The 20,991-nt window shown below is 37.6% G+C and overlaps 1 protein-coding gene across 1 annotated transcript in view; it reads right to left on the reverse strand.

Moving 5' to 3' along the window:
* Nucleotides 1-20,704, reverse strand: part of TMEM114 (transmembrane protein 114) — a 1,025,745-nt gene extending 1,005,041 nt beyond the window's left edge. Inside the window, exons 1-2 of the mRNA XM_044089565.1 lie at nucleotides 20,103-20,704; nucleotides 19,756-19,836 (exon numbers count right to left, since the gene is read on the reverse strand). Of these exons, the coding sequence (XP_043945500.1) occupies nucleotides 19,756-19,836; nucleotides 20,103-20,340 (319 nt within the window). The 5' untranslated portion in view covers nucleotides 20,341-20,704. The remainder of the gene's footprint in view (nucleotides 1-19,755; nucleotides 19,837-20,102) is intronic.
* Between the last annotated feature and the right edge of the window lie 287 nt (nucleotides 20,705-20,991).

The raw sequence follows: 20,991 nt of genomic DNA on the forward strand, positions 1-20,991 counted from the left end.
ATCTTTATTATGACTGGCTCTGCTTACTCCTTATCTGCATAAGTACAATATCATTCTGTATCTGGCTGTTGAGCGATGTGCAAGGTATAATGTTAAATAACAATGTAAACATCGCCTGACAGGTATTACCTACAGTCACTTGTGGTCGACTGCAAAAGTAATTGGCAGTGATGTGCTCATCAGAGAACCTACACAATTAGAATATTCATCTGGAATAAATAGAAAATGGTGATTTGAACAGATAAACAGAATATATGAACTTAAAAATGATTTGTACAAGGATTACATAGAAAAACTCTGTCCATCACTTATCTTCCCAAACTTAGGGTATAATATATTTCATTTACCATACCACAACCCCCATAGACAGCCTGAACAGACACCAACATGGTTAACAACAGGAAAAACAATACTCTTCCTTAACAGTGAGCCTGCAAGCTATCCTAAAAACTATAGACTGATAACTTGCACCCTAACAATGTATAAACTACATATTGGAACTAATGCTGACAAGAGTTTATAATCATTTAGAAGAAAACGTGATCATGGCAATACAACAAAAGGGTAATAAAAGAAAGTCATACGGAGCAAAGGTCCATCCATACATCTATACACAGTTCCTTTTCCCATTTTTACACATGGGGTTGGGGTGTCACTTCAGCAGTAACAATAATCTACAGCCAAGGTTCACACCACCAGGTAGCTAGCCAAGAATCATTTGTTGTTAAATAAAGTCATAATGGAGAATTGTACAAAGAGGAAGAATCTAGGTATGGCATGGATAGATTACAAAAAGCATTCAACAGCATCCCACATTCATGGATAAAGGAGTGCTTACAAGTGTATAAGATATACCCTACACTTATTAGTGACCATGAAACAGTGGCAAACCACTTTGCAGCCAAGCCATGATAAAGGACAGATTATTATGCCATGGATAAAAAATAAAAAGTGGGGATATTCCAGGGTGGCTCTTTGTCACAGCTGCTCTTTTGTCTTGCCCTTATCCCATTAAGTTGCCTACTTAACAGATTTGGTTATAGTTGCAATTTGGCTCCCAGACAACAACAAAGTGTAAAGGCTTCTTGTCTTCATTTGTAGATGGTTTAAAACTGTAGTTCATCAGATGAGGAGCTGAAAGCACAACTGGAAGGGGTCAAAACATTCTCAAATGACATACAAAAGTCATCTGTTCTTGATAAATGTGCAAAAGCAAGATTCAAAGCAGAGAAGCTGCAGTACAAAGAAAATATCAGCGTGAGATGAATGTGATATAAAGGATCTTGAGTAGGAGGGAGAATATCAATATTTGGGAACTGATGAAGGATAGACAATAACATATGAACAAATGTGAACAAAATTCAGCTAGGAATACTTTAGAAGACTATAATTAATACTGAAAACAGCCCTAACATCTAGGAACAAACTCCAAACTATAAACCAATTTCCTCTTCCTGGTCTAACTTACAGTTTTGGGGTGACTGACAGACCCCAAAATATATTGGATGAGTTGGACAGGAAAATGAAAAAAAAATGATTCATGCTTATCAAATGCTATATAAAAATAAGAGTACACTAAGAATATATTCTTCATTCTGAAGGAGGTATAGGCCTCCTCAAACCTGATTACATGTATAGATCTGCAATTGCAGGACTACATGCTTATCTGATAACCTGCCAGGCCTAAATATAGTGAACGTTTTGAAACAAGAAGAGAACAAATCTGACATGACTTCCCTGCTTAGTTTAGCAGAAGCATATTGGTGTCAAGTGGGAATGCAAACCAAACCAAAAGTAGACACTAATCAAATAGCAACTGAGTGTAACAAAAAACAAAAGAAAAAATATAAAGAGAAAGATCAGATGAGAAGGCAAGAAGTGAAAAAGGCATAAATACAGTTGCAAGTGCAGAAAACTCATTGAACAACCTCATGTCAGTCAGGATCTAATGCAGGAATGGTTAAGGAGAGGTGAATTTAAATCAAAAGACGAAAGGTTAATATTAGTGGCCAAGGATAGTGGACTACATACACATTGGCTTACAAAGTCCATTGAACATGTGGGAGAAACAGACAAATGCAGGTGCTGTAAAACAGAACTGGAAACAGTAGCACATCTAGTTGCTGGGTGTGATACACTAATGGGAGAGGGCCTATTTACTGAAAGACATAATAATGTAGCAAGACTGTTACATTGTAGGTTGTGCAAACATTACAATATTGAAGTAGTTGAGAAGCATCGGAAACATGAGCCACAAAGCATTAGAGAGAATGATGACATTTGTATTGCTTGGGTTACCCATTACCAACAATTCAAAACATAGATGTAAGAAAACCTAATACAGTAGTTTGTGCAAAGAAGAAAAATGTAGCATTGATCATTGAAATTGCTACACCCAGTGATTACAGTGTCTAACATACGGAGAGACAGAAAGTCATAAAATACCAGGATTTGCAGGTAGAAACAAGGGCAATGTGGAAGAAGGATACCCAGACAGTTACAATAGCAGTAGGAGCAGTGGGTCTCATAAAAAAGAGTTGTCAGTCTTATTTCGATTTGCTACCAATACATGTAATGCCACATGAATTGCAGAAGGGGCCATTTCTAGGCACATTGCAGGTGCTGCAGAGAGCAATTTTGGCTAAAATCAGAGGTTGAAGCAATACTAATTTCATGAACTTTAATCATACTTTGAATTACGAATGGGATCTATTCCCATCATACTATTAGAAACCCAAAAGGCTTGGATAAATTAAAACAGAAATATACAGATATATAAATAGATAGCTAGTTAGCCAAATACATAGATATGTGTGTGTGTGTGTGTGTGTGTGTGTGTGTGTGTGTGTGTGTGTGTGTGTGTGTGTGTGTGTGTGTGTGTGTGTATGTGTGTGTATGTGTGTTTCAATGCATGTGGTATGTGCCTGAATGGCTTTTGTAATTTTAGTAGTGTTACAGAAAGGGCTTTTCTAAGGTAAAATGTACAATTAGGATTACCACTCAATAAATACTAAGATGGTCCAGGGGGACCTTGTAAATACCTTAGAAAAAAACTTTGCATAACAATTACCACATTACACTATTCAGACAAATTTGGTCTAAATATGGTGGTAGGAATTTCCTTTTGCTATTTTTTTTCCTTCTGTTATGTTTAGTTTTCTGTAAGTGTGTTTTTGATATGCCAGCACCGACCTATAGTTATTGCATTCTGATGTGCTACTAGAACCCCATACAGTATATATAATATATATGTGTGTGTGTGTGTTTTTGTATGTATACACACACACACACACACACACATATATATATATATATTTATGTATGTATATATATATATATATATATATATATATATATATATATATATATACATATATATATATATATATATATATATATATATATACATATATATATATATATACATATATACATATATACATATACATATACATATACATATAAACACATAATCAGGCAATGTAAGCTATTACCAAGGAAATGTATTTCTCAAGCCTTAATGGTAGTGCACACTTCTCCTTAAGGAAGAACAAAACAAAAGAAAAAAAATAGTTGTGCAGGAATAATTACTATTGATATCGGCATATGAATTATTAAAATAGACCATTGTCAAAACTTCTTCTGTAAGATCCATGTCAAAGATCACTTCGCATTATTACTAAAAATAAAAAAAAAATTGAGTTCATGCTGGTATTGCTTGTTTAAATCATGGTTTATTAAGTTAAAACAAAAGGTGACTTGTTTTGTCCTTTTCAGAACTTCATCAGATCTAAGCTATACCCACGAGTAACAAGCAATATATACTTTTCTTTGTTCTGTACTAAAAGCCATGTAAATTGCAGCAAAGGCTATTGCACTTAAACAGAGCACATTCAATGGCAGTGACTAGAAAAACAGCATACACGCAGTTTGCAGCTTTATGTGATTGGTGTTTTTCACTCCTTATGTAAGTAAGTACAAAATCATCGTTTAGCTGCCTGTTGACTAGTGCACTCTGTATAATGTCAAATAATGTAAGCATCAAGGCAGGAGATATAGGCTGGCATCATGAGGGCAAAGCAGGAAACTTTAATCATCTATACGATTAATCTGATGTCAATTTATGTATTTCTTATAAACATTTTTTCATCCTTACTAGATGTATTACATGGAAAAGCAAACCACATTAAGATATCTGCCTACTCTCTTTTGATGTCTTAAGTCAATGACTTTACTTGGTTGTTTTCTAGCAGTGGATGTACTACATCTAGTTCACTCTTTTGGTTAAGTAACGCAACCTCTCTGTTGACCCTGTATTCAGAGTAGTCATGGTAGACAAACCTGCCCCTTCCCTGAAGAAACGGTTCCCTCCTTAACATTTATCTAATGCATTCCTTACCATGCATATTATAAGATTTAACAACAACAATGCCAAATGATAGAAAAAGGAGAAAATATACAAATATGACAAACGAGCATCCACTTAGAAAGTTAGGTGGTTTTGTAGTAATGAATTTATTTTGGAAGAAGAATTAAAAAAAAAAGTGGAAATGTTTATTTCAAGAGGGTATGATGAGGAAATGGTGAACAATTCTTTGTATAAGGTAAAGAAGGATAGTGTTAAACAATTTAGGCATAGATACAGTAGTAACATAACAGATGATGTACATGAACAGCAAAAAATGTATATGGTCACTACTTATGATCTTATGAGAGATCAGGTAATTACAATTATAAAGTAGTATTGGAATTATCTTTTTAAATTTTCTTGACACTAAACAGATGGTTACTATTAAAATATAAAATGCTCATACTCTCTAGTTTTAAGGTAATTAAGGTAATTAAGCAAAACCAAAACAAACGTCACTGAAATGATATTAATTTGGGCGGTGGAGTAAAAAAGTCACACATTGTAAAGATGACAAGGCACAATCATGGACAATGCATTCCCATGCAGTCCTTTCCCATATAATCTTTAAATTCTCTTTAATTGCACCCTAGATGTTTTAATAAAACATTAAATAGTTCAGCTCTATCCTGCTTGTTTGCCTAAAGTTCAGCTTTCTACCAAAAGCAATAGCATCCTCTGCAGTCCTAGTTATTATAGCTTTTAATCTGATGTCAGCTATAACATTATTTTATTATAGATAAATGGTTTAAATAACTTTCACTTTTAAAGACAAATTACAGTTAAATAAAATTATTGTATTACCTAAAATATTTTATATTATTCACAATACTTTACTTACACCAAATCAAAACAAAACATTGATTATTAAAATCTTTTTTTTTCTTTCTAATGAACACTAATAAGCTTAGGATCACTCTTGGAATATATATTACAACTTATGACAGAGAAAGGATAGGATCTAAAGTAATACTACTCTGAATATCTATATCACATTTTTCAACTGCTTGACAAGATTTGTTAAATACATTATTGCACTTTAATAATAAATATAAGATGGTCAGCTTTCAAATTAATATAATAATAATAAAAGTATTACAGTTCTACTTTCAATATCTGACGCCTTCTTTAAATTTTGATATGTCAACAATATAATACAACTTTTATAACTTAACCGGGATAAGCCGAAAGCCACAACAAAAAATTTACATTTATTACTTAAAGTGATTTTTTCCATTTAAGTACTACCTTAGGATTAATTTATGCAATTATTTTATTTTATTTATTTTACACAACAAGGAAAAGAAAGGATGGTGGTGGTGGTGCTGCGGTAGCATTGTCGCCTCATAGTAAGACACTGTCCGGTTCGATTCTCAGATAGAGCGTCTTCTGCGTGGAGACATGCATGAATGGGTGTACCTTCATTGAAGGTTGTGCGTCAGGCCTGGCAAGCCGGTATGTAAAAATCAACTGCCAATCATTAGCGGACCGGAGTTCCGCTGTGGCGACCCCTAACTGGGAAAAGCCAATAGACACAAAGTGTTTTTTCTGCATGCAAGGTTTTAACATGAATATTCATGAGGATTAACGATGTTTTAAATTGGATGTTTTTTATTGGATAATTAACCTCCTAGAGGATTATAAAAGGCATTAATTGTTCTCTGACCCACATCTGATGAAGTGATTCAAATGAAAACGCTGGTTTTAATGTGTGCATTTATGTGCTTTTGTGCTTAAATTAAAGTTGGATTTTAAAAGAATTCCGGCTGGTTCTTGGTCCTGTGGTGCCTTGGATTGTCTTACTAGTTTCTTTTGGTACCTGGTGGCTGTTTTTTCGAATTTTCTCAGACTTTGCCTTTGGTTACTTTGTTTAAAATTGTTTAACTTCGCTTGTATTTAAGCATTGTGTTTGCGAGGGTTTGTGCTTAGTTTACTGGAGCTGCTCACAGATTGGTGACTTTAGCCAAAGATCTGGAGTGAATCGGAACTAAATCCAAGGCATCCATGGAAATATGCTGAAAAATAAGTATTTTTTAAAGCCTACATTGCACTTTGAGAAAAGTATTCTACTGAATTGCTACTTTATTTAAACTGTTTTTTGCTGATGTGACTGTGATTTCCTTCACTTTGAATTTCTAGCACTTCTGCATTTTATAGCATAGGCTAGACTCGGACTTGTTGAATCTAGACTGTTTGGTATCACTTGAACACTAAAACCAGTCATCTTACATTAAGAAGGTCCCCTGCACCCTTGTGGCAGAATTGTGCAGCCAGGACCCATCTGAGTTGGTGATTGCTTGAATAAAGCTCAGTCTTGGGCTTTCTCATTGGTTACTTTGTTTTAAAATTGTTTAACTTTACTTGTATTTAAGCCTTGCATTTGCATATAGCTGTGCATCGCACAACAGGGTTTAGCACATCTGTGTATAGCCGTGTAAAGAAGCAACCTCCTGGAAAGACAATTTTCTCTATATCTGCTAGGGAACCTTCCCAAACTCCCCTGCTTCACTGTGCACAAAACAGTCATGCACTGCTACACTGCAAGCAACTCAGTTGTGCATTATGAAGCACTGGCACAGTTTTCTACCCCTAGCCCTCCAGAGAATAGATGCTTTTGGCTAGTCTTTACAGCAAAACCTGGTATATCTAGCCCACTCCCAACTAGTTACTCTTGTATATACCTGTCATAATGGATGGTCAGTGTCCCACCATTTCTACAGCCAGCCTGATTGACATGGGCATCCTGAGGCAATGTAGCAATTGCCTCATGTATACTGACAGCCAATTACTCCTAAAACAACTACAAGATGAGAGACTTGGAATCAATTGTCTCACATAACAACAAACCAGATATCAAACAGGTTGTCAGTATATACACACACACACACACACACACACACACACACACACACACACACACCTCACCTCTTGCACATAGGCTCACAACACGTAAACCCACATATGTGGAGCTACTCGCTAGAAGCCTACCTAATGATCAGAAATCTCCAAAGTGCAAACCTACTTCACACACTGCAGACCCAACAGAATCCACTACACATAATGATACACACAACAGTGTCTTAGCCAATAAGCCCCTAAGGCAAAACACCTCAAAACCAAATGTCTTGGTCATAGGTGACACCAAAGTAAAACACACAGATGTCCTCCTCACCAGGCTGGACAAGGAGAAGGTTATGATCAGCTGTCTCTCAGATCACCAATGCACTCAAGTCTCTCAACAACAAGTACCAGTATGACTCTGTCATAGTCCATGTTGGAGTGAATGATATAAGACATACCTCACTGGACTATATGAAAAGACACATGACTGAGCTCTCAGATTGTGTCCCAGGTAGGTATGGCCATAGCACTAAGCAGCATTCTACCTTCACCCAGGATGATGCCTCAATATAAACAAAAAATGATTGACTTCAACAATTAACTTAGTTTCTGGTGTCAATCTAGGGGGATCCAGTATCTGTCAGCTTGAGAAGATATAGTCGACAGACCATGCTGCTTTGCCAGAGATGGTCTTCACCTGTTGCCTCTTAGCTTTAGGTTGCTGGCAAACATATTTGCCTCCCCCACAGTGCCTTTTTTAGGCAATGTCATAGCACCAACTTCCTGTCATAAAAAGTCTGCTAGAGACAAACTAAAGGTTATGCTGTTTAATACTTGGAGTCTAAATTGTAAACTGCACTCACTGAAAGCACTACTTACCTTGCAAGAGGCCGATATCTGTGCAATCACAGAGACATGGTTCAAGGCCACAGACAGCAACCCAGCCATGCAAGGCTACAATGCCTTCCACACATTCAGACCTCAGAATGAGCATGAAAGAACCAAAGGTAGAGGTGTATCCATCTTCATTAAAGACAATTACACCTCGAGACTGGTCAAATAATATGATTCCCTAGATCTACTTCAAGTCAAACTAACTGTAGGTAAAACCCCCTTCCATGTCATTGCTAACTATTGGTCCCTCACCATTATCCACGAGAACCACACTGCCTACTTAGACCTACTTGAGTCTCTCACTATACAGCCAAACACATTATTCATGGGTGATTTTAACTATCTTTTCATCGATTGGGAGTCATATATGAAGACAACCAAGCTCGCCCTAAGGTTCATGGACTTTGTTAATACAAATGCTTTGGAACAGATAGTCTGCACCCCCACAAGGGGCTTGAATGTCCTAGACTTAGTACTCACCATCATAGGGGGTCTCTGCACTACCCCCTGTGTGTTGCCCTCCTTGGTAAGGTCTGATCAGAAATCAGTCTCATTTGAAGTAACAGTCATACCTGACCCCCCCCCCCCCCAGAGCAAAAAGGATGAAAAATGTTTTCAAAACAAACTACAGCATCCTAAGCGATGGCATAAATAGTTTCAAAATCACTGCTACCATTGTCAACATTGATTCCTATACAGAGGTGTAAACAAATGCCCTGTATAAACACCTGTGCAAATGTATAGACTCGGCTGTACCTGAATGGATAAAAACAAGGTCTCACAAAAAAACAAACCACCATGGTGAATATTAAGCATAAATAGATTATACAACAAGAGTAGGAAACTAGTGTCTAAGAACAAGAAGGAACTGACTCAGCAGAGGAAGGATGCCCTCCACAGCTTGAACGAGCAAATTAGATATCTTGTAAAGTCCTCTAAAGCCAATTATGAAGCTAAACTGGTATCTCTAGGTAAGGATAATCACAAGGCATTCTTTAGTTACATCAGAAATCTAAAAGGGATGGCCCAGCTTTGTACTGAACTAGTAGTGGACGGTACCCCTCATACTGACTCTGAGGACATCACCAACCTGATGTCAGACAGATATGGCACAAATTTCCCAGTTCCCAGTAGACTTACACCAAGGCATACCTGTCACCTGTCCTCTAACCAGAATCTCTAAAGAGTAGGTCATAACTGCACACTCCATGGCCAAAACCAGACCCTCTATGGGATTGCATAACATCCCAGGCTGCCTACTAAATGGTCTACAACAGGACCTAGTGGAACCACTTGGCATTCTCTTTGACTGTAGTCTGAGTACTGGAATTGTCTCAGCAGAGTGGAAAACAACAACAGTAATTCTCTTCCACAAAGGGGGCCCATCAACCAACCCTGGGAACTATAGATCCATAAGCCTTACCAACCTAATCTGAAAAGCCATGGAGAGAATCATCATGGACCTTAAAAACAAAGACATAGGTGACCTTCAAACTCTTGATCCAACCAAATTTGGCTTTGTTAAGTGTAGATTGTGCTTACTAAACTTGGAGGACTTAGTCAAGAATGTCACCAAAGCCCTGAATGAAGGCAAAACAGTACATACAGCCTGTCTTGACTTAGCCAAGGCTGTTGACACAATTCCCCACTCATGCATTATTGAAAATCTCACCCAGCTGGGAATTAACCTATATGTCACTAGATGAGTAGCTAAGTGGCTCACAGGCAGAACGCATACAATCAAAGTTAGAGATTCCACCTCTACCAGCACTCCAGTTACCAGCGATGCACCACAAGGATCTGTGCTAGGCTACCTACTGTTTGGAATTTATTTTTCAGAAGTCCAGGTGAAAATAGATGTCCTGTGGCTTACTGAGTTCACCAATGACCGCAATCTTGGTGCAATCATTCAGTCCCCCAACAATGCTGACATACTACAAAAAGGGCTTATGCAAACAAATGACTGGTGCTAAAGCCATGGACTTAAACTAAATGCAAAAAAAAAAATGTGTTATCATCCCTTTCAGCAAAGAGAAAGTCCTTGCAAATTACAGTATTAACAGTACCCCAATTACCTCAAACCCTGTGGTGAGAGATTTGGGAAACAGGTTGATAGCAACCTTAACGTTGAACAGCATGTGTCCGCAATGTTAAGGAAGGCTTTCTACACTGCATATCTCATATCTAAGGGCATCGCATCCAGAGCTAAGGATGTTATAACTGCCCTGTACTCATCCCTCATCAGACCATTAATAAAGTACAATGCTCCCTTCTATATGTACCTTACCAGACACCTGCAGCAGCCGGAGAGACCTCAGAATTTTCTCACCATGAAAATTCAAGGCCTTTAACACATGACTTACATGGACAGACTGAAGGCCCTGTCATTGTACTCTGTATCTTACAGGTTGTTGAGAGGTGACTTATGCCTGGCCTACAGAGCAGTCTCGTACCCTGCCCTAATAGAAATGATGGGACAAGATTCACTCACTCTAGGAATCTTAACTTAGCCTGCAACTTTAACAGGACATGCTGGAGAGGCAGATATGTGTCCCAGGGATTGCCACTCCTATGGAACAAACTCCCAAGTCAAGTAAAGTAAAACAGAGCTCCTCAATGACCCTTCTTCTTCTTTCGGCTTTTCCCGGTTAGGTGTCGCCACAGCGGAACTCCGGTCCGCTAATGATTGGCAGTAGATTTTTACAGTGCTGAGGTGCCAGCCCGACACCCTACCTTCAACAAAGGCAAGCCCATTCATGTATGTCTTTCGAATGCCACTCGACCGTGGGGAGGATATGTAGACTCCACATAGAAGGTGCTCCAGCCGAGAATCAAACTGGAGAACCTCTTGCTGTGAGGCGACAATGCTACCGCTGCACCACTGTGGCATAGAGCTCCTCAATGACCCCATTTAAGCGTAACTTAGACAACTGGATGGGAGACCATAAATTTACCCCGGGAGTGTCACCTATGTCCCTCTTGGATAAGGAATGTTGGTGCTGATCATAGACTCCCGCTGTAAATATAGACTGTACAACTTGGTCAATAAGGTAACAAGGGTATAACATGGCTAGGCTTACAATGGCCATAGGGCCAATAGCCTAGTAACCTCCTATGAACATTCCTGAAAAGTATCCCTACCTTTTTCCCAACTTCCTTGTGTTCCCAACATAGAACTCCAGGTGTTTGGGGAACTCTGCCTCTTTTATCTCTCCTACTCCCCCTTCTCCCCTTTCCCCTTCTCTTTTCTTAATCTTTCTACTACTGTCTTTTGGTTGCTGCACCTGAGTCCCAACACTTCCTTAAACTTCTCAAATGTTGCTCTTATAGTTCCCATTGCTGTAGCCACTTCCTCTGGCATTAGCCTACAGACATCTACACATAACTCACACTTGAAATTGTATCCCCTCCTTCTTTTCAGGCATTGCTAAATTGTGTATAATTCACACTGGCAGCTCTTCTATCACATGCGTGAAGAGGCATTGGGAGAGTGAGTACCTCTGTTTTGTCCACCTCACTATCACTGCCTCCTCAGATACTCCTCCATTTATGATTATTTCAATCTCTGGGTCTTGGTATATGGCCTCTATCCAATGTATGATTCTTTCCCCTTTCCACCTTTACTGTAGTCTCTTCCATAAGAATCTTTAGTTCACCATATCAAAGGCTTTCTGCGGGTCAAAGAGTATAATCCCACCTTTCCCTTCCTGTATTTTTATTCCCTGTGCATAAATTCCAGTAGGTCCCATCTTTTTTTTTTTTAAGCCTTCTTTCATTCACAAAACTATTTTGTCCCGCCTGTATTATTTTTAGCAATACTTCATCCAGTCTTCCTATCAAACCCTTTGCTAAAATCTTGATATCTACATTAATCAAAGAGATTGGCATATAATTTCCCCCTTCTTCCCTTTCTCCTCTCCCTTTAGGTATTTTGGCTGTCCTGGCACCTCTCATAATTTATATATGTAACCTGACAACTGTCTTCTCTTGTTTTCCCCATCTAGGGCCTTCTACATTTCCTTTGTTACCCATTGGTTGCTCTCTAGAGGGAATCCATCTGACCCTCCAGATTTCCTTACATTCATATTATATATGGCTTTCATTATCTGATCCCTTGTCATCTCTGCATTCAGCTCGTCTCTTTGTTCATCTTCCAGTATATATCTGTCTATAATCTTTCTCAAGTTCCATTCTGAGACTTCTCTCCCTTCCTGTTTTCTTTTTTTGTAAATCTTTCTAAGTACTCCTCATCTCCCCCTTATCCTCTGTACCTCTCTCTCTCTGCTTGCAATCTTCTTTTATTTCTTAGTTAGTTGTTTCCTTTCTGTCTTTCCCCCTATTCACCAGTACTCCATAGCTTTTATATTGTTCTGTATTGACTCCTTTATTATTTCTTCCAGTGTTTCTTTGTGCTCTACCTCCTTCCATTTATAGATAGCCCACCTTCACCCACTTCTTATTGTTTTCTGTTCTTCAACACTTACCTTAAGTTTTACTGCTGCATGATCTAATATGTGTCTCCCCTGTATTTATATCTGTTGCATTATTTCCATTAGGTTTTCCTTCCCTAACCTGTCTAACCTAGTTGCCTATACCTTAATGCTTCTTGTGGATGTGTATTCCTACTCATTTGGATACCTTTCCCACCATATGTCAAGCCACCTTCCCACCTTTCATTCTTTGGGCTAGTTCTTGTCTAATAGTTTTGTTATATTCCTTCCATACAACATTTTTCTGGTTCCATGGTGATATTGTAGTTCCCCCCATTATTTGAATTCTGTCTCTTTTTGTCTGTGCCCAGTTAGCAAAGACATTCTTGTAGAATCCTTCTTCATCCCTGTTTGGTACATATATGTTTTCTATTGTCTAACATGCATTGTGTATATATGTTTCCTATTGCCCAGAATGCACCTTCTGCCCTTCCCTGCCAGATAATACATCTACCTATCCCAATTTTTATCACTTTCTCTGTGGTTGTCTGAAGCCATCTATGATCTAGAATTGCTAATCTCCTCTTTCTTCCCCTTGACTTGCTGTCCATTTTTCCCTTTGGGCTATCAAAAAACAGCAACTACTCCCCACCCCTGATTTTCAGTTTTGTTTCTAATAATAAATCAATATCTACCCCCATCTTCAACTTTTCCTGTATTCTCCTTCTTCTGATGGCTTTGATATACCACAATGTTTCACATAATTAACTATTTTCCTCGTTGCTTTGCAACCCCCTACCTGCTTTCCTAGTTGCTGCCATCTGGCATAATCCTTTCACCTGGCCTACCCTTCAAGCTGAACATCGTGTTCTTCAGCAACTGCCTGCACAAAGACCCCTCCTTCCATCGCTGGTCTCTGAATCCTTATATCTTGGCTCTTGCATATGCATGGGTATGCATGGGGCATAGGCCTTTTAAGATATTCTTTTATTCCCTTCTAGTGCCTCTCATACTAATACATTACATGGAAACCTGGTACTAATGTTACAGTCTTTTTATATTACAATATTTCCATTCATTGGTCTCCTCTCTCCACAGTTGCTTGTTCACTTGTTTGGTATACCAATTTTCCTTGTGTGATAATCCATATTGTTTTTTCAGTTTTACAGCTGTTTACTATGCTGCTTACACACCACTGCTCCTTTATTTTATATTTGTTTCTGGCTTGCTGTTTAGTTTTCCCTTATTTACCCCCATACATTATTTTTCATACTCCCAACAATTATTGCTCAACATTGATCCCAGACCATTGGCTTTTTCCACTTAAGCATCTGCTACTAATACTTGACAAATGTAAGAGTCATCAACCAATCTATTTGTGGTAATCATGGCATCTAGTCTGGTAAAATATGGACAGCATCTCATTCATCCTTTCTCAGACTTTCAGATTTATGTGACACACTGCAAATTCAGGGCACTGTTTTTTTTTATAAACAGGGAAAATCAGCCCTGATTGTTTTGTCATAAGTGCATATGTAGTTACTAGTCTTGCAGTCCAGGAGACCATTGGGGTGCCTAGCCCAGTTTCCAAACTGTCTGTTTGCTCAATGTCACACACAGAGGCAAATGACTATTGAGGGAATCAAACCTGGTACCATAGAAAAAAGCTTGTTAACAGCTCATACTTTTAATTCTGTGTGTGGACTGTCAGACATCATCTGTGCTAAATGTCAAAACCAGTCCCAGAAAGAAACTCTTGCAAGCTCACTACTACAGTCATAAAACTATGGCATTAATTTCTTGCATACAGAGTTGCATGCTTCCATTTAATACAAACACTCCAGGCTATTCTAGGTTGATCTGCAGTATAATTCTCCATCAGGTAAACCAAGTCCCTTGTTTCAGTTAAGAGCTTTCACTTATCCCAAGCTACTGTTGGCTATCAATCTTCCTAAATAAAAATTATTAGTTTACTCGTCAGGCATATAAAGACTTGATAGAAGAGTTCATTGGCAAAGCGTGAAAGGTACACAGTGCAGACAAAAAATATATGTCTGTACGAATGTAACTTTCTGGAGGTAACTGAAAAAAAATTCTTCCATTTGCTTATCAAAGTTTTATCATTCCTCAAAATCTCCTTAAAGACAATTTCATTTGTTATTTCGGTAGCAAGAGCAATCTAAATGCTTAGATATTTAAAAGAGCCATGGCATTAGCTCTACAGCCAGCAAAAAGAATACATATGAGTATCTTCCTTGCTCATATCTCCTGATAGTGTCCAACAATTATCTAATTTGGCCATATTCTTTAAAGTTTCCTTTCTGGATTCACTACATTTTTTCACAATAATCTCCAGACAATGATAACTTTGATAACTTTATCTGTGCTTCTGATCTATTATATTCAGTTATATACTTTTTTTTTCAAATACTGAGCCAGTGTCTCAAAAAATGAGAGGGTAAAGCTACTAAGTCAAGTGAGAAGAAAAGTCTTGCTAATACTATAATCATAGGCACCAAAACCACATAAATAGCACAAAGCAATTGAAAATTACATGGGAGCCCAAATTACTCAAAAACCTGAAACAGACAGTCCCAGTTAGATCTGTTGAACAACTTTTCAGAATCAGAGCCTTTAACTGGTATGGGAGACCCAGTATTTTTTGTAGAGGTCTTCACAGTATTAACAAATGGGTGCCTCACTCCACATACATGCACCCACAAATATATACTGATCTAAAACAATCATATCTGACATGCACAAAACCTGTCTAGATGCCAAAATGGAAAAGGATACCTTGGACATAGTTCTTTTGCCTAATTAATACACAGTAAATAAATAAATTATAACTAAACACAGCTACATAGTATACCCTCATCTGATTCTTCACTACTCACTTGATTTCCAAGCAGATACAGGATTCCTCAGACACTCTGCTTGAAGCAAATAATCATAAACAGTATGATTATAATCAGTAGAAATCTAATTCTAAAGGAAGATAAACAATAAATGTCAAAGACGCTGCTTTTTCATGAATTGCTTTAGCAATAAGATATAAGAATTATTTTCTGCAACTCTCTGTTTAAACCGTGTTTATATATTTATTCTGCAGTGTATGTGAAGTTACTGTTTTCTAATTTCAAGAACGTGGAGCATAATGTAAGCCACTTAAAACTTTCATTACACATTTAGTTAATTCTCCTGTATCAATAGTTATTGCCATGAAAACTACATCATACATAAGATCACCCTGGGAATAGAGGTGACTGCAAATGCTTATTCCACAGCTGATTTTCATTAATGATATCTTCCAGACAGGCAAGCAGTTTACGTCAGAATTAAATCAAGCGCTGCATTGTTTGGGTTCTGCATTATTTCTGCAAATGACATGACTCACTCGGTTATCAGTAACAAGTTGTGCTACGAACGTCTTCCGTAGCTAAGTGCTTCAGCTTTCACATTACATTCTAGTAGAGGCATAGAGAAGACATTTAGAGAATTAATTAGGAACATTTCAGGGTAATGCTATCAATTATATAAGCTGGCACATTGACTGCATAAAAGGAGCACTTTAAAAAACTTCACAGAACAGTGCTTTTGGGCAGAAAATTTCCAGCTCAGTTTTGCATAGCATTTGAGAATATTGACAGGTTCTTTACAGTTTATTGCATCATACAATATAGCCTTGTCAATCATTTGCTACTGTGCTGTCATACTCAAACGTTGCCTAGTAAGGTTTCTTCATAAAATGTTTATTGGTTTGTGAAACATTCAAACATTGTAGTGGTAGTAGAAAACTGCAAGTGTGACACAAGCATTGTAAAACAAAAAGAAAACAATGAGTCAAATTTCAAACAAAAACAGAATTACTATAGATTAGCAATACAGCTAGATCCTAATTATTCTGTTTTAGGAAGATTAAAGTGCTTTCTTGCATTTCATTAATAAAGCCTGGAAAACAGACAATAATTGTCTGCTAGTCCACTTTCACTAAGGCAGGATGCAAGGATTATGTTGCCAGTGACCTTAGCGTGTTGGGGGTTCAGCCATGTTAGAAGACTAATGAGATAATAATGAATGGCAAATGCATTTTGCTACTGGCTTCACCAGGAGAGTGTAAAGTGGGAGGGGGGATTCCCAGGAATGCTTCTCATTAATGGCTCTCATTAGAAGACTAGGATACTAATGGAAATACCTGGCTCATAAGGCTATTGAAGGAAGATATAACATGCATAATCAAGTCAGCAACTCCCCACATCAATGGCCAGCTGCACTCCCTGGAATGATGCTTGGGCACAATGGAGAGTTCAGACACACAGGAAATTCCTTAGCTCCTCCATTTTTACAAAATACATGACCCATTCATAAAGGAGTAAGAAGCTCAATGTATGGTCTGAGTGAGTAAACATGATGATATGCACGTGCGCGCACACACACACACACACACACACACACACACACACACACACACACACACGCACACACACATGCAAACACACGCGCGTGTGCGCGCACACACACATACACACACACATGTATATATATGTATACAGAGAGAGAGAAAAGCAATATCTGTTTCTCTCCCTCTCACTCACTCTCTCTGTATATAGGTGGGTCCCTTTCACATGGTCAACATTTCAAAATGCTGACTTTCATATGGCCAAGACCATATGATCGACATTTGAAATGCTGACCATGTGGAACCAGCATCTCCATACAGTGCATAATGGAAGCATTTCCATTCCTGCACTGTAGCGCGATCTCAGAGTTGGTATATTTAAGTTTCAGGGGGGTGGGGAGGAGCCCCCGGGGGGGTGCAGGAGAGCTTGCCCCCCTGCTAGCAGTGTTTAGGTAAGTGTTTGTTGTTTTTTACTTCTGTTTTTCATATGTCCGACATTTCAAATGTCGATCATATGGTCTCGGCCATATGAAAGTCAGCATTTTGAACTGTCGAACATATGAAGTAGATCCATATAGGTATATATTTATTTATGTGTATGTGTGTGTGTGTGTGTGTGTGTGTGTGTGTGTGTGTGTGTGTGTGTGTGTGTGTCTGTGTCTCTGTGTGTCTGTGTATCTGTGTGTGTGTGTGTGTCTGTGTGTGTGTGTGTGTGTGTGTGTGTGTGTGTGTGTGTGTGTGTGTGTGTGTGTGTGTGTGTGTGTGTGCATGTGTGTGTCTGTGTTACAGTACTATAGACAATAGTCCACTGAATTAACTGGTTAAGCTGCCTCCTAAATGCCAATAAATAAAAAAATAATAAATGCTGGGGAAATTCCACTAAAATATCACTGGTTTATATGACCACACATGCATGCTTTTCATTACTGAAAAGTGTTCATAACATTGTTCATAATATTTCTTCTGGCATTCCAGAGATAAAACTGTAAGTCACAAAAATGTACTTCTACTGTATCTGAATATTGTGTGATACCTGAAAAACATTAGTATGTATTAGAATTATTTGTTTTGGGTTATCGTATGTGCTGGTACAGAAGGCACAGTGAATTAGTATTTGACAATAAAATGAACTTTTAACCTGGGCAGCATTGTGTAACCTCATTGCACATTTCAGGAAGTAAATACACTGAGCTGCATAGGATGACCACGTTTGTCTTAAAAATAAGATGCCTATCACATCTATAACCCATATAAGTAACATTTCAGGTATAAAGCTACAAAATTGCTAAACTGGCAATGTTAACTGTGCAAACAAGCAAACAAACAAACATATCAATCAAACCGTAATACTTATGATGGAGAGGGTCACAGGAATGCCCAAGTGGGTGGTCTTCTCTTACAAAATTTAATCAGTCATACAAATACACACACATGTACAAACTACATGAAATAAATGTTAGTTAAACATGTAAGCGAAACAGTGGGCCATGAGTGTATCTGACTGACAAGAGGTAATGTGTAGTAACTTGTAGGGACATGAGATTGACACTGTCCAAGGTGCTGAAGGACTGGCTTCTGTCAAGAAACTAATCATCCAGTGGACAGATTATTTCATTCATGAGATGGATGTGCTGTTTGGTATCGCATTGTAACTTTTCTATTTTAGCTGTCATGACTTCAATAGATAGGTGATATTAGTAGGATGTACAGATGGCTACGTGTTTGCTTGTCACAATTAAATCTCTAGAAGCAAATACTCCCCTCTGAAATTATAAGTGGGACTAATTATTCACACAAAGTCAAGTATAAATACAGCATTGTATTCCTATGATGATTTTTTTTTCAAATTATTTGATGGAATATTATGGAATACAATTTCTCTATTTACCTCTCATTTCTACAGGCATTTAGTATGTTGCTACTAGCCAATATTTGTTTGAAAACCAAAAGTAATTTTCATTCATTAAGTAAACCATGGAGCAAGAGGACCTCATAAAATGCATTTTAGCACACAGCCAAAATAACTCCAGGTGCAGTTGTTTACTGCTTGTTTAAAATGTTTCACAAAACAGTGTTTTTTGCATCAAATCTGAAATGCAGAATTGCACCTGGATTATCAAAACTAGGAATGCTGAGAAGAATGGCAGAATGAGGCTTGAAACATGCCTCTTACAAAGGGAAATCCATAAATATTTCTGCAAACAGAGAAGTCAGGAAGAAAGTAGAGTCATCCTGTCAACCCAGGTGTCAGTCTTCAGCACTAAGATTTGGCATTCTAAACTAAAAGTGCATTAGCACTTTCCAGCTGTCTGACTGCATAAAGCCAGATACTAAAACAAACTTTCATAAAGAGAATGCTGTGTCAGAAATTTTAGGTAAATGACAGAATACGTTTGCACTGCTTTGAAGAATGCACTGATCTCATTTTCTTATCTCCTTAAATTTCCAAAACAGATACAATAGTTTTCCCCTTACATTTTAAGTTCATGTAAGCCTCATCTCAATAACAAAAATGTGAGGATTCCATACATCTTACAAATTGGCATGCTGAATAAATTGTTGAGTTGGGCAATGAAACTGTATTTCATGGTTTAAACGTTAACATCCAAAGAATGTAATTTACTACATACTAAAAGTTGTGACTTCTTAAAAATTATAAACAAGTTTCTGTTTATTTAAATCTCACAGTGCAATGCAAATATTCATGAATGCAAGCTTTTTACCAAATTCGTTTAATCATAAGGCATGCCTGCTACAATTTTATGCATGATAAAAGTACTTACTTAAGAGTTGTCTTTGGGAATCTGTGAAGCTTATATTGCCATGCCAGAAGGGATTTACCAGAGGTAAACATCTGCTCCTAACTGAAAATGTAGAAGAAAGCAAGGCTACAATTAAGGTTAAGTAACTAGGATGTAAAGAATGTTATTAAGACTAATACAGTTATTTACAACTACTCTTAAGTTGTTGTTTGCAATGTAAGTTAACTAAACAGCGAGTATTAATCATGCTCATTATCCAAAATGAAGGTTACTTCTAAAACCACTACACTAATCCTTATTTAATACCCTTGATTTTTAGAATGAAACATAAATATAAACAACAGTTTCAGTGATATAGTACAACTTACATTTACAAGTTCTCCAAAGTCCAGAGTGTGAGCTTAATGGATCTGAATAGTTGTTGTTCATTTTCTCTAGTTTAGAAGCATCTATGATATACCAGAAATCAGTACCAATTGCCATCACCAAAAAGATAAATCCCAGTGCTCCAACCAGAGCTACAAACATGGACAAAACACTGAGGGAAAGCTTCATTTTTCTGTTCTGTATATGGTTCTCTCTAAGCTTTGAATCAGCCCTCACCATTACATAGGATACAGCAGCAGATTTGTTGCCAGTCTTCCTGCATCTTTCCCTCCAAGTGTTCAGCTTTAACACTGAGCATTTGTCTTGTTGCAAACCATGATAATCAACTTCTGTCCAGCAGATGGCAGCAAACAATCTCCAGCAAGAAAATAAGGCAAGACTTGTCACCCTTACTTCTACATAGTTTTCCAAGACATCTGCAGATCCAGCCAAGTTATCAATTTATTTTGTAACAAAATATATTAAAAATTATAACCTTCCAGATTCATTATAATGACAACATTTCTGAGTGTCATTTCTGTCCTGTATAATATCATATCAATGGTACTTAAAAATGAACACAGAAGAATAAACTGCAAGGAAGACAGCTGACTGCCACAGCACACATAACATGCTGTGCAGAAGAACAGATTCTGAAACAGTTCAGTGGTTCAGCAGGATACTGAAAAATCAAATAAATCCAGCCAGCTGAAGCAGACTGCAAATTGCTCCATTGTCTGGTGATTTTAAATACACTTTTACTCGTCCCTCAGAGAAGCTGTGCCTTCTATAAGCAAAATAAGTTAAGTCTTGTATTTGTTAAATGGTGTATATGATGAGAGATCACACAATTATTTGATGTAATCTCATAGTGATGCTCACGATCATATG

This window comes from Protopterus annectens, chromosome 12.part0 (assembly GCF_019279795.1).
Source record: "Protopterus annectens isolate FY-2018-M chromosome 12.part0, PAN1.0, whole genome shotgun sequence".
Taxonomy (NCBI): domain Eukaryota; kingdom Metazoa; phylum Chordata; order Ceratodontiformes; family Protopteridae; genus Protopterus; species Protopterus annectens.